The sequence below is a fragment of the Balaenoptera acutorostrata genome, chromosome 4, assembly GCF_949987535.1.
Source record: "Balaenoptera acutorostrata chromosome 4, mBalAcu1.1, whole genome shotgun sequence".
Lineage (NCBI taxonomy): Eukaryota > Metazoa > Chordata > Mammalia > Artiodactyla > Balaenopteridae > Balaenoptera > Balaenoptera acutorostrata.
Window position 1 is genome coordinate 39,209,281 of NC_080067.1, and position 14,906 is coordinate 39,224,186.

At 39.1% G+C, this 14,906-nt stretch overlaps 1 protein-coding gene across 4 annotated transcripts in view; it reads left to right on the plus strand.

The window, feature by feature from the left end:
• The window catches only part of ARHGEF26 (Rho guanine nucleotide exchange factor 26), a 167,621-nt gene that overhangs the window by 33,863 nt on the left and 118,852 nt on the right, over positions 1-14,906 (plus strand). For all 4 annotated transcript variants that reach the window (XM_007164806.3, XM_007164805.3, XM_057545163.1 and 1 more), the window contains exons 5-6: positions 142-198; positions 3,570-3,730. In XM_007164806.3, coding sequence (XP_007164868.2) covers positions 142-198; positions 3,570-3,730 — 218 coding nt within the window. The remainder of the gene's footprint in view (positions 1-141; positions 199-3,569; positions 3,731-14,906) is intronic.

A 14,906-nucleotide genomic window follows, 5' to 3' on the forward strand; every position in this document is an offset into this window, starting at 1 on the left:
GTGTGAGACTCAAAATTAATATGTACTGAATTCAACATTTTGCATAATTTCTCTTAATTCATTTTTGAAGGGCATATGTCTTACATAATAAAGAAGTTGTTTAAGTAAATGCGCTCAGCTTTATTTTGCTTTTCCCCCTAGGTGAAAAGAAATGGATTATCTCAGACAGTTAGCCAGGAAGAAAGAAAGAGACAAGAGGTATGTTTTCCACCAAGCAGATGCTTTAGGGTTCCAAGGGGTGCCTATTACGTTCAGCATTTTCCTTTGACGATGTATCCATTTTGTTTTTTTTTTTTTACAAAAGGAGTATGTGATCATTGTCAAGTAAAACTACACATAAGCCCCCATAAAAGAAAATTTAAAATATACCAATGTCATTTTAACTTAACAAAGCACCTAGTCTGCGTGTATTTACACTGGAAGAAATACGTTGAAAAATGAAACAGACATTACTTAGATCCTGGAACTGAAAAAGGATGTTAGTGGAAAAACTGGTGAAATCTGAATAAAGTGTGAATATTTGTCTACAGACAAAATATAATGTACCCTGGTTAGGGAAAGCCAGGTGAAGGAAATATAGGAACTCTGAACCCTCTTTTCAAGATTTCTATAAATCTAAAATTATACCAAAATAAAAGTTTACCTAATAAAAAGTAAAACAGATAATAAGAGGGTTTCATAACTTGAAGTTTAATAAATGCAGTTTAAGAAAATTGCTCACTGTAATAATATTATGAAGTTGTCAAAGTACTTTTCTTCTGTTTTATGCATATCAGCATGGAGATACAGAAGCTTAGGCATATACATGCATGTAAATCAATTCCACGGAGGACGTGAGATACCTTTTTCTTATTTCATTGGCCTGAAATAACACAAAAATATAAGGATGCATTGTAGTGCCATTTTTTTAACTTTAAAAAAACAAAATAGTATATAACATTGGTGTATACGTCTCTGAGAATTAAAAATGTATTACATTTATAATTTTTTTCTTATTTTTATGAAGAAAATAAGACTTTGAATAAAATAGAAGTCCTACATTCTCCTCCTCTGTCTCATTCCCTTCCTCTCCTTCCCAGAGGCAACTATAATTATGAATTGATGTGTATCCATCCAATCATGTATTAGGTATATTTATGTACATATACTTGTGTGTGTCTGTTAAGATGTAGATAAATGATATGATTCTGAACATATGTTTTGGTTAGTTGCTTTTTACATTCAACATTGTTTTTGAGATTTATCCATGTTAATGCATGTTAATCTAGATGATTTATTCAAACTACTGTATAGTATTCCATTCTCTAAATACTACTTTAAAAAAAAAATCTGTTCTCCTGGTGAGGGACAACAGGCAGTATTTTTTTTTTTACGGTTAACATTGTGGCATAAACAATATTTCTCTCTGTTTGTGGACAAATTCAAGAGCTTCTGCAGGGTCCTAGTCCCATTTGAATATTTCTTTTGTTTTAAACCTATTCTGTTTCCCTTATATTTTGAAAATATTTATTTAGATTTGTGATATAGAAAAGTAATGACTGGGAATTCCCTGGCGGTCCAGTGGTTAGGACTCTGTGCTTTCACTGGCGAGGGCCCAGGTTCAATCCCTGGTAATGACAGCAAATCTAACTATGGTTTCTTTCTGTTCCTATACAGATATTGTCAATCCCTGGTAATGACAGCAAATCTAACTATGGTTTCTTTCTGTTCCTATACAGATATTTTAACAGGTCTAATGTGATTTGCTTTTAAGTAGTTGATGACCCAATTGCATGTTTTAAGTTATTACATTAAACTTATTATATTAAACTACCGCTTAGTCATCTTTCCCTGTGATCTACTCTGTATAGTTTATCATATCTTTTTGTTTGAATCTTCACATTTTGGGTTTGATTACAAAAGTCTCTGCTTTTGAAAATATGTTTTAGCCATTCCAAGGCACCATATCCATCAACAACCTGAAATCCATTATTTTTGGTCAGGATGGGTGAATTTTCTTTGGTTTGCATTACATTTCCTGGGGATAATTGTATTGATTGACTAGAATCACACGAGATACAGGTTGAATGAGACTCTTAATGTTCTTACCGTTTACTCATTAGATGGTTATATCGCTTAAGTCCCTGGAGCGCAACTGAGGTTAGACCAGTATGACTTCTCTAAAAGCTTATGGATGCTAAAAAGAGAGGTGAACCCCGAGACTAGCACCACTAACCTGACTTACAGAATTATGGCTCACCTTCCGGCAGCGGGGCGTCCACCTGCCTGTGCCTGACTGCTCCCATCCGGCCTCAGCTGGAGCACAGGGTCTCACGGGGAGAATCTTCTGTGCCCTTTGGGCCAAGCACTGAGGGGAGGAACCCTGGAGGTCAAGGGAGTTGATGGCAGTGTTACTAGGGAAGGTCTCCAGGAAGGATGGGAACCTCAAGCCTGCAAGGATGTTCACCACCCCTCCCTGAGGAGGAATTCTCCCTGCCTGGCCATTCTTGGAGAATCTGATTTTGTTAAGGTGCTAGATGAATTCCTTACACAGGGCGCTGGTGTCTCTCCACATATGTGGGTTGGCTTTTGATAATTAATGAACGCTTCAGGTAAACCACTGTGTGCCTGACACCAAGAGTTTCTGCCGAGGGTCCTTCGCTCCTTCTTGAGACACTGATGAGAGCAGAGAGGGTGGCTTGTTGGACGGAATGACTTGCAATTGTATGAGTTTATATAAGAGAATTCCTGTGGCTGATAAGAACCTTTTGAGGGTAGGTCCAGTCATGCTTTTTAATGCACCCAGAATATTTGCTCTTATTAACCACTAACTAGTTGGATTAAAACATAGGGAGAGGGACTTCCCTGGTGGCGCAGTGGTTAAGAATCCACCTGCCAATGCAGGGGACACGGGTTCGAGCCCTGGTCTAGGAAGATCCCACATGCCACGGAGCAACTAAGCCCTTGCGCCACAACTGCTGAAGCCCACGCACCTAGAGCCCATGCTCTGCAACAAGAGAAGCCACCGCGATGAGAAGCCCATGCACCACAGCGAAGACCCAACGCAGCCAAAAATAAATAAATTTATTTATTAAAAAAAAAAAAAAAACATAGGGAGAGAAAGGAGGAACCCACAAGGGAGGGAAGAAATGTATTTGTGAGAAATTTTCTCTGAATCCCAAGTGAGGTCCATAAATCTTCACTGTCCCAGAGCAGCATGCTTTGAAATCAGGGCTGGAGGAGATGACCCCAAAGGTTAATTAATGTCACACTGAGATTTTACGACATGCCCTAGCTTCCTCCCAGAGATTCTGCCCCCTGGCCAAGTGTGACCTCAGGATGCAGTCTCAAGTCATCCAAATACTTTCATTTTTTCCTATTTACACTCTAGCCAGTGACTCTATTTCTCAAAATTTGGGATTATATATATGTGCCTTATATAAAGACAGTAGTTTGGTACTGTAGTTTTTAATACTTATCTTTTTGTATTTTAAAAGATATTATGTTATTCTTATAGCAGAATTATGAGAGCTAGGTTTAATTCTTTAATTGAAGGAATGAATAACACATTTCTTCTTCCTTCTTATCAGGCTATCTTTGAAGTTATATCCTCTGAACATTCATATTTACTCAGCTTGGAGATCTTGATACGAATGTTTAAAAATTCTAAAGCACTGAGTGATACGATGACCAAAACAGAGAGTCACCATCTTTTCTCCAATATTACAGATGTCTGCGAGGCAAGCAAAAAGTAAGTTCACTTTCGTTTGCCTTTGGTCATGCCAAGACGTTACTTATTAACAAACAGCTGCGTTATCTCAAAAGGAAGACATTTAGAGGTGTGAAGTCTCTCATTTGTTCAATTGGCTTTTATCTTTATTCCTTGAAATAAACTTTAAGATCTGTTTCAAGGTGTTGATGTATAGACAGATGCTAAGTGTGTAATTAATTGTCACAGAAGACAGTTATATCTAAGGTCTCTTTATTCCTTCTCTTTCTCCCTACTTCTCCTTTTTCCCTTTTATTTTTCTTTTTTAATTATGCCAATAATATAACAACATTAGTTGGAAGGAAACAAGGTAACTCACGATCAAACCATTCAAATACAGAAATTATTTCTGTTTACATTTTCATAGTCTTGTCCTTGTTAATTATATGTATACATTATTTTTAACATGCAGTCATAGTGACCATAACGAGTTTTACGATTTTCCCTATTTCACTTTCCATAAGCACTATTAGAAGAGTTTCCATTATTGTTCTTCATGAGCGCAGGAAGCTCAGTTTGTACACCAGTGGGGGGAGCTCGTCTGTCCTTCCGAGGGAACTACACAGCCTGCCCTGGAGCCATGTGCCAGCAGTGTTGAGCCACCCGAAGGTGCTATTTTGGTAGATCAAACTGGATTGAATATTGGCAGTTTTGTATGGTTGGGTCAAAGGTAGGTTTACTGTACAACTCATGAAGCTTAAGCTTCAAGGCTCCTCATTTGCAAGGGCACCTTTTAAATATTTGCTTTTGTGCCTTATTTTTTTCCTTAGAGGGCCTCCAAATTGTACAGGCTTCAGGGCCCACAAAAACAGGATCTGTCCCTGGGGTGAGTGCCCCTTGTGAATCTGGACGTTGTTCATTTGTCACTTGAGGGAAAATCCAAGTAGGCAGTGACGGTAACACGTTTGTATCCCTGGCTCCGTCGCTGTGTGCAGGTAGATTTTCCTTTTGAACTGCAAGATTGAACATCTGTGCTGAACAGGTTAGGGTGTGAGTTGGGGCCACTGCAGAGATGCAATTCGTGGTCAGATCAGCGAGCTCTCCCAATATTTTATGGTAGTGACACAACTTCAGAAGCCAGATTCTGCCACAAGTAAAGATCTTGGCAATCTTATTACTGGCATGGATACTTAAAAATATGTGTCCAGAGGACCTGCTGGGCCTTAGAGAACAGGGGCCTGTGGTGTGCAGGTGGTGACACACACTGCAGCTTGGAAGTCCTTTATCAGAAGCTGAGTCATTGCTTGTGTTCAGCCTATTGGGTTTTTTTTTGGTACCAGTCTTGCCCATTTTGGTAAGAGAAATGAAAAATCTCCTTTCTCCCGTTAGTGAAGGGGGCAGAGCAAGAGCCTTAGATGGTGTGTCCCTGTTCAACAGGTATTCAGATTTCAAAATGAGTCTCTTTCATTTTAACTTGTACTTTGGTTTAACTACGAAAATAAATCTCCATGTTAGATATATCGCTATAATGAATTATTTCTGTTTTGATAACCATAAAATGTAAGTCATGATTTTAATTAGAATATGTTTCCTGAAAACCATGGTGGCATGTTCTTCACTCCTCTCTGGAATTGTTCTTTGAATCGTGTGGCCATCAGTCCACTTCTCATAGCGTATAAATGACTCTAGAGAAAGCTGTTAGTCAGTTCTGATTGTTGAGTAACAGCAGTTCTTTTTTTTTTTTTTTAATTTATTTATTATATTTATTTTTGGCTGCATTGGGTCTTCGTTGCTGTGTGCAGGCTTTTTCTAGTTGCGGCGAGCGGGGGCTACTCTTTGTTGAGGTGTGCAGGCTTCTCATTGCGGTGGCTTCTCTTGTTGCGGAGCACGGGTTCTAGGCGCACAGGCTTCAGTAGTTGTGGCACACAGGCTTCAGTAGTTGTAGCACATGGGCTCAGTCGTTGTGGCTTGCGGGCTCTAGAGCGCCGGCTCAGTAGTTGTACAGCACAGGCTTAGTTGCTCCGCGGCATGTGGGATCTTCCCAGACCAGGGCTCGAACCTGTGCCCTCTGCATTGGCAGGTGGATTCTTAACCACTGCACCACCAGGGAAGCCCAACAGCAGTTCTTGAACAGAGTATGTTTTGGGTCCTAAGAGTCTTTGGGCCTCGATAGCACTGCTCGTGTATCAGGCGTGCTTCAGAAGGAGCCTGGGCCCCAGCAATCACATCTTTTCTTGGTAGTTGGTTAACCTTGAGAAGGTTGCTAAACCTCTCCAACTCATTTCTTATATATAAAATGGGGATAAAAACCATAATTGGTTAACCCTGAAATAAGTCATTTTATTTAAATTATAGATGAAAATTTTGTTATTTTAATTTCACTCATTTACAAAATTTAAATCTCTTATGATTTTATTTAAATGTTTTCATTTCTATAGTAACTTAAGAGGCTATTCTGGACGTTTTTGTCTATTTTTCATTTTTAAAACAAAACTCAGAAACTTCTCAGCCTGCATTAAATGATAAAGAAAGAAATATCTTTATCCTTTACTTTTTTTTTTATAAAGTATTTATTTATTTATTTATGGCTGTGTTGGGTCTTCGTTTCTGTGCGAGGGCTTTCTCTAGTTGTGGCAAGCGGGGGCCACTCTTCATCGCGGTGCGCGGGCCTCTCACTATCGTGGCCTCTCTTGTTGCGGAGCACAAGCTCCAGACGCGCAGGCTCAGTAGTTGTGGCTCACGGGCCCAGCTGCTCTGCGGCATGTGGGATCTTCCCAGACCAGGGCTCGAACCCGTGTCCCCTGCATTGGCAGGCAGATTCTCAACCACTGCGCCATCAGGGAAGCCCCCCTTTACATTTTTGTTTTGTTTTTATTTGAAATGCAGTGTTTTAATTTAGAGAGATGCCTATGTAATATTTGATCTCTGTTATATTTCAACTAAGAATGATCAGCTTCTGCATGGTAATCCTGTGTCTGTATCATAATAACTTACATTACAAAAGTTTATTTAAGTTTGAAATACTCATTTCAGATACAGCCTTTTTAAAATTCAAAGTTCTCAGAAGATTTACACAACCTATTTCATTATGTAAAGCCTGCTTGTTGAATTTCCAGCATTTGGGCTCCAAGAGTGACTGACTCTCAAATGATAATGCCTTCACGTACTACCCATGAAAGAGTTTCCAGTCTTAAGAAATCATAAAATTTTCATTTTTTTCTTGAAGAAACAAACGATCAGTGTCTGAATTATTCAGTACTGAGTAAGTGGGGCATTGTTAAGTGTGGCGTAATCAAGACTATTTTCATTGCTTTACTTTCACCTGATGAAAAATTGTAGCTCTAGGTGACGGGATATTTAGTGGAGGCTGAGGTCACAACATGCTCAACATTTGACTTAATGTGATGTCTGGTCCTCTTTACAGTGGCTCAGGTTCTTCACTGTTTTCCAGTAAATGTCACCAAGAAGCCCTCATGTGTAAGAGGATGCTCTATGAAAACAAACAGGCAGGGACAAGAGCATTCTGATTCTGGGTGTGTGCGTTTATCAGTGGATGTGCCTACTGAATTCTTTCCTGCTTCATAAAGAATTGTTCATTTCAGTCAGCACTTGTGGAGCCTCCTATTCTGCCAGATGCCTGGATTCTGGAGCATTCCGGCTGGTGGCACCTGCCCTGTGGCTCTTGGTCCTCAGGGGCCAGTGGCGGCCAACGGAACATCCCCTGTGTGTGTGCCGACGCATCCTAGGGCAGGGCGCTTACCCAAAATGGGCAGGTTTGGGTCATGCTGGAGGTTACGGGCCTAGGGCCCCTGGTGAGAATCACAGGGGAGGATGAGAGAAGATGGTAATGGCCTTTGTGTGCCTGCTGAGGAGTTTTTACTGTTTACTGAAGACTGGGTGGACACAATGGGCAATTAAGTAGGGGACTGATGTCGTGGTCTGGGAGATGACAGTAGAATGGTGTTTGCATAAGAGAGGAGGTGAAGATGGTGAAACGTTTGGGACCATTGCAGTAACACAGCCAGAGATGATGGGAATCCTATAGGAGTCCTAAGAGGAAGGACTTGAAGGATATTCAGAACCTGCAATCCTGAGGACTTGGCAAGAGAGAGGGAGGAGTTTTGTTTACCTCCCAGCTTCTGCCTGGTTGACTGTGGATGGTGGTTGTATTAGCCAGGGTGTAAGAGAAACAGGTTGGGGCTTAATGAGGGAGATAAGGAATTCAATTTGGGGTGAGTTTGAAATGACTGTGGAGCATGAGGGGAAGGTGTCTAGTTGAAAGGAGAAAAAGATTAGAATTCCAGAAAAATCTTGACTTGAATGTAGATTTGAGTCATGTACGTTCTTGGCACAGTGGATTTAAATGAGATACTAGAGCTTGTAGTGATGGTTTTTAAGTGGTGGTGGTGGTACTGGTGGTGGCTGTGTTTGCCTCCTAGGGGCATTTGGAATGTGTTTTTGGTTGCCCCAGTGACCTGGGGACTCTACTGGCATTGGTAGGTGGGGGCCAGAGGTGCCAGATGTCTTACAAGGGGTAGGAGTGCCCCAGACAAGCATGAATTGTCCCACCCAAATGCCCATTGTGTCCTCCTCGAGATGCACGGATCGAGCAAAATGAAAAAGAAAACCAAGGTCAGAATTTTGGCACAGAAACATTTAAGGAGCCTACGTCGGGGGCGGGGGGCAAAATTGAAGCAAATAGGGTAAGAAGAACTGCCAGGACCTTTCTCAGGCCCCTTGGCTGTGGAGGGTTTGCCCCTCTCTTTAATGCCTTCCTGTCACCCCCTGTGTCAGTGCCATGGGCAAGGCAGCTGTTTGCTTTGTAATCTTCTTTAAAGGCATATGCGGGGAGGCAGCTGGAACCCTACTGGTTCTGTATTTGACCCCTCCTACAAAGAGTGCAGCCCTTTTCTTTTTCTTGGGATGATTAGAACTAAATGCTCTAAGTTCAGGCAGTCCCAGTATGCCTCTGGTCAGTGCTAGGGCAGGGCCTTTGATCTCTCAGCTCTGGACCTACTTCCTTCTACCTTTGACTGTTTTAACTTCCCTCTGATTCAAATGCATGAAATCTCCCTGGATTCATGGTCTCTCTGTCTTTTAAAGCCCAAAGATGTCCTAAAAACCTAATCATCCCATGAAAAAAAGGGAGTATTAGATATCTTTTGTTTAGAAATGAATAGGCTTAATTCATAACTAAACACCACACATTGTATATGCTTTACCTATTTGCATATATCCTTTGATTATTTTTTTTTGTTCTGCTTTTACGTATCTGTGTGTGTTCATTTAGAATAATTTATAGATCGTTGCCATATTAATAGAAAAAGACCTACAAGTATGATTAATTTACATGAATTAGCAACAGAATATGATCTTATTCAATAATTCCACTTGCTTTTAAATTTAAGATCTATTGATGGTAAAAGACTGATACTATGGTAAGGAGATTGCCCTTTGTATAAGACTGAATATCAATCCCACTGCAGTGTTTAGAAACATTAAGGTCTAAGTAAGGTCTTTTGTATTAAAATGTTTTCTGCAAAATGAAAACTAGATGAACCTCTGTTTTGATGTTTTATAAAATGATGTGTTTTTAATCTTAATTCTGAGTTTTCATTCTAAATATCTAGATTATGCTAACAATACTTCATTTGCATTTTTTCAATAATGGAATATACTGTTATTTGTAACCTCTAAAAATATGCTGCTAAAGAACTTTGCAAGATACTTGTTTTTCTTGTTTCCATTACAAAGTTAAAATATTGGTATTTCTTTGGGAAGTAATTTAAAGCTAAAACTATGCTGTCTTCAGTTTCTGCAGAGCAAAATAAAAATATCCATCAATGAGCTTTTGTGTCCTGAGGAACTGAATTTGTTCCCAACATATAATGAGCAGCTAATGCCAAATTCTCCAGCTTCTGCTTTGTGTGGAAGAGTAAATTACAGTAATAGTAAACAGACAAAATGGGACTTACCCAGAACTTGCTTCTCCAGAAGATTCTTTTCCCTAATTTAATCAGATTATATTAAAATTGAAATATCATGGAACACTGGATACTGTTAATGCACGTTTTAGTATTATTTTATAAAATGACTTCATATTATAAAAAATGACATTTTACTCAAATAGTGGCACAACGTATCTGCATTATAAAGTGTTTTCTCTATTTGGTAATGAAAATTCTCAACTTTAATGCATTGATAGCAAACTTTCAGAAGTTTTGTAATATTAATATTAGCATTTCGTCTTTTCCTGACTAGTTCGTAAAGCTAAATTTTAAAAGAAAAACATATTAAATTTAACTAGGCCAGAGAGTATGGAATTCCTTATGTTGTAGAACCTGTTTAATTTTTTTCCCTGAAGTAATGGCTGTTGCCATTGTGTCTCATTAGCAAGTGTTCTTTGCTTTCACAATATCCAGTGTAAGTTTACCAAGTTTATTTGGTACCAACTTTACAAAGTTTATTTGGTAACTAAAGCAATTGCCCTATTTCACTTAATGTAACAGAGAAACTTTATTCTTTCTAAAACCAAACTTCTTTAGCTGACATTTGAAAGACAGTGACATTCAGAAGCTACTTTTATGACATTCTTTGACTTTTTCTCTATCCTGAGATGAATAAACAAAGAAGTTCATTTGAAATTCACCTCAAGAACTCTACAATAATGTGGGTATTTTAGTCTACATTGTTCAGCTTTTACCAATAACTGGTGTCTGAAGTAATAAAGAAAAAAGTTATTTAAGTATCATTTCAAGTAGAGACATAAAGAAAAGACAACAAATGTTTTAATAACAGATTCAGTCCTTTTAGTTAAGACTGAAGGAAAGCAGGGGCGGCATCTGAAATCTTTCTAAAAGTTAGTGCGAGACAGATGACTGGGTAGACACATGCCTTAATATTCATTACCTTCTGAAATCCCATTAAAAATGATGGGATAGTCAATGCACAAAGGCACAAAAAGCTTTAAAGAATTAAACAAAAACAAGAAAAGAGGCATCAGGAACAATATTTTGAAACCTGAGAAACATGAGTACTCTCTAAATATTTCAGGAAGTCTGAGAAGGTTTAACTCTAAATAGTTGGTAGTGAGGAAAGCCAAGAAGGAACCAGATTTAAACCCCAGAACCTCTGGAAGGTGCAGGAATTGATGAAGTTGGGGTAAAGGTGTGACTAAAAACATGAGTGTTTTGAAAGCTGGTTTGAGAAATAGGCAGAGCCCAGACCCTCTCTTCAGCACCTCACAGCTGGAGGATACCCTGCTTCACCCCAACAGCGAGGCAAAATAGATGAACTCTGGACCAGGAGATCCAGCCCCAAGTGAGGAAGGGACCAACGTACAGGAAACAAGGATATAGTGACAGTTGACACCTGAAGGCTTCTGCCCCAGTCTCCTTTTGGAACGTTGGTAACCAGGTGTATGTGTAACCTTCACCCTACTATTGTCAAATGGTGACTGGCATTCGTTCAAGTTAAGTAACGTTTTATAATTTTCAACAATGGTGTTTATATTCAAATACATTATTATTATTAATATTAAGTTTTGTAGGAGTACAGCACAAATATATAAAACCTCAAACTTTAATAAATATATCCATTTCAATAACATGTTAGGCAAGTACTTATTAACCCTAAATCTTATGTCTCCCTCTGTCTAATGGGGATGATAGTATATCTAACCCCCTAGGCTTGGTATAGAATTAAATGAGATAATGCAGGTAGAGGGCTTAGCACAGCACTTGGTAAGCTCTCAAATTGCAGTGGTTTTGTTGATATCGTTACTGTCATTTTGATAATCTAAATCTGGTATTCTGAAATATCTTTGGATTTTGTATTTATTGACTTTGGTGTGTATGTCCTCTAGATTAGCCTCGGCTGGCATTGGTCTAGGACTAGGTTAGAGAACAGGTCTTGTTTTTTTATAAAGACCCTCGCGCAATGGTTTGCATGAGTTTGTATTTAAAGATGACTGTGGCAAGTCTTATGACACTGTAGCGATCGTCTTTATTTTGACTTTGAATGAAGTAAAAAATAAACGGGTTCTTCCCTAATCATAATGTGTATTAGTCATGACTTAGTTTAGGACTAAAACCTGTGCTGTTTGCTTCCTCTCAGCCTGGTGTTTGCTTGTGAGTGGTAGATTCCTTGACCCAGGACTTCAAAACAGGCTCCTGACATGCTCCAGCTGCCAACTGGGCCATTCTCCTGGTTATTTTTTTGCAGACATTTGGGCCATTACATGCTTTTTTGCCTTTTTGCATTGCTTTTGCAGGCTCCAAGAGTCTGTGGATTTTGAGTTGTCACATGGAGATTTAAACTTGGATAATGATCCTGGTTGGGACAGACGAAAGTGTTACCAAGCTTAGTCATTAACTGTTATCAATCTTAAACTAGAGTAGAACTTTGTGGAAAAAGAAACAAGGGCTGGGGTTTAGTTGCCGTATTTCATCTGCACTGCATTTGCAGCTGTGGATTTTGAACCATTACATGGATTTTTGACTCTGCCAGTTGTAAGTTAAACAACCGCAGGACCACACAGTTTTTCTGGCTGATGGGAAAGACTTTAATATAAACTTTGTGATTTAGCCAAGTTAAATCTAGCACTTGATTTAAGAACAAGGAAGATGGTTGATGAATTAAGTTTCAAAAGCAAGCTCTTTCAAGCTTTCTGATTGCTTGTTTATTGTGGGATGTTGTCTCTAATTGCTATGCATTAATCTTTAGCCTCTGGACATCAATTTTGTGTTTTTTCCAACACTTTTCATATTTCATCTGATTTAATCCTTTAGAGCGTCCTGCAATGTACCATCATTTTTCTTTTGCAGGTGAGGAGACTGAGACCCCAATTAATTATATGAATTTGTTTAAGATCATTTACTTAAATGGAATTGAAACTAGTGAGGTTTTGATTCTTCAGAATGCATTCCCCTAGACCATGTTTGCAAAAATACACATATTTTAAGTACAGTTAAGATTTCAGTCTGAAGAACTAAATTTCAGTTTAGGCTTCTGTTAAGGATTACTCATCTGGGAAAGAATTAGGATTTGCTCTTTTTGATGTACATCACCCGTGAAGCTAGTCATGGAGAGTGATTAGACTCTTATCTCATATTTGAAAGTCTTTGACCTGTTAGAATGTGGAGACCTTAAAAGCAAAGAGCAGCTAGTTTTCTGACACAGCTCCGTGGCATATCATAGACATCATCGTCTTGTCATTTCCCTGTGGACATGGTTCCCTAAGTGAAGGATATTTTCCAGTTTCTTTATCATAAGCAGTCTCTGAATGTGTCTCCGTGGTTGAAGTATTGCAATATTCTCTAGAAATAAGCCAATTGATTATGAAATTGCCGTATGTAGTTCCTATCTCATCAGATGCCCTAACGTTCAACGCTATAGTAAAATTAAAAAGACATCCACGTTGCTTATAGTAAACTCCTTAAGCTACTTTTACAGTGATTTGAGAAAGAAAAGAAAATGCATGTTTGGGAAGTGCTAACTGAATTCAGATTATAATCTTCTGCGTCTTTGAAAAATCTAATGTTTCCAAAATAAACTTTCGTAGAAAGTGAGTTTGCAAGTCTTTCTTAGGACTTAAATGAAAGAATTCTTTATCCCTTAGTTGGTAATGTAAATACTGAGAAACCTCATGGCAAAATGTTTTATATTTGAAAATGTCAACTTTGTGTTAAAAGCTGTAAAAATATGATTTTATTAAAAAATTCTGAAATCACTTTCCATGTGCTAAGAAGACAGGTGAATACAGTTTTAAATATTAATTCAGTATATTATTACCATACTCTGAGTCTAACTTTTTAAGAATGTGGAGTAAATCATACCAAGCCTTGTGATTTTAGATTTTACAAGTATATTTATAGAAAAATATCTTGAGGAAAATGTGTGTCATGAGTGGTATTTGTTAAAGAATTTACCCGATACTTTATCTATACAGTGTTTTCTTTGGATTTCAAACGGGTTTCAGGAAATGATTTGAACTTGGAAAAAAGTTTGGTGGAAAGGTACCATAGAAATGTCAAGATTGGCTAAGATTGACCTTGTCACTTGTGGGGGGATTCAAACAAAAGTCCTTTTGTAGCAAGAAAACTGTCTCTGTATCGGGAGTTCATTGGAATTTCTTTTCTAGCAGAGAAGTGATATGAGCAACCAGAACAGGGCACAATAGTAGTGTTTGTGTTTATCTGCTGAAGTTGTCCCGCCGTTGTAACTCCTACTTCTCTTCCATCGTGTGTATATTTGATGTCTGACACTTAGTTATATACATACTTAGGTATGTATTTGTGTATATACGTAGATGTCTTTGAAAAATCTGCCAGGAATAAGATGTTTTCCAGGACATCTTTGATAGCCGTTCTCAGCAAGTTGAAATTTTACTTGAGTCTGTCCTGTTGAAAAGAGATCAGAAATGATTAAACCGAGAAATCATTCTCTTGGATTTCACTAAGTAACATTAAGTTAAAAATCTTCAGGAGGAAAGTTTTTTGAACACCTATATACCAAAATAGAGTTACAGATGTAGAAAATAAACTATGGTTACTGGGGGATAAGTGGGGGGAGGGATAAATTGGGAGATTGGGATAGACATATACACACTTCTATATATAAAATAGATAACTAGGAGATTAACCAAGATGGCGGAGTAGAAGGACGTGCTCTCACTCCCTCTTGCGAGAGCACCAGAATCACAACTGGCTGCTGGACAATCATTGACAGGAAGACCCTGGACTTCACCAAGGAGGATACCCCACGTCCAAGGACAGAGGAGAAGCCACAGTGAGACGGTAGGAGGGGCGCAATCAGAGTAAAATCAAATCCCGTAACTGCTGGGTGGGTGACTCACAGACTGGCGAACACTTATACCACAGAAGTCCACCCACTGGAGTGAAGGCTCTGAGCCCCACGTCAGGCTTCCCAACCTGGGGGTCCGGCAACGGGAGGAGGAATTCCTAGAGAATCAGACTTTGAAGTCTAGTGGGAATTGATTGCAGGACTGTGACAGGACTGGGGGAAACAGAGACCCCACTCTTGGAGGGCACACACAAAGTAATGTGTGCATCGGGACCCAGGGGAAGGAGCAGTGACCCTGGGGGAGACTGAACCAGACGTACCTGCTGGTGTTGGGGGGTGTCCTGCAGAGGCCAGTGGTGGCTCTGTTTCACTGTGGGGACAAGGCCTCTGGCAGCGGAGGTTCTGGGAAGTTCTC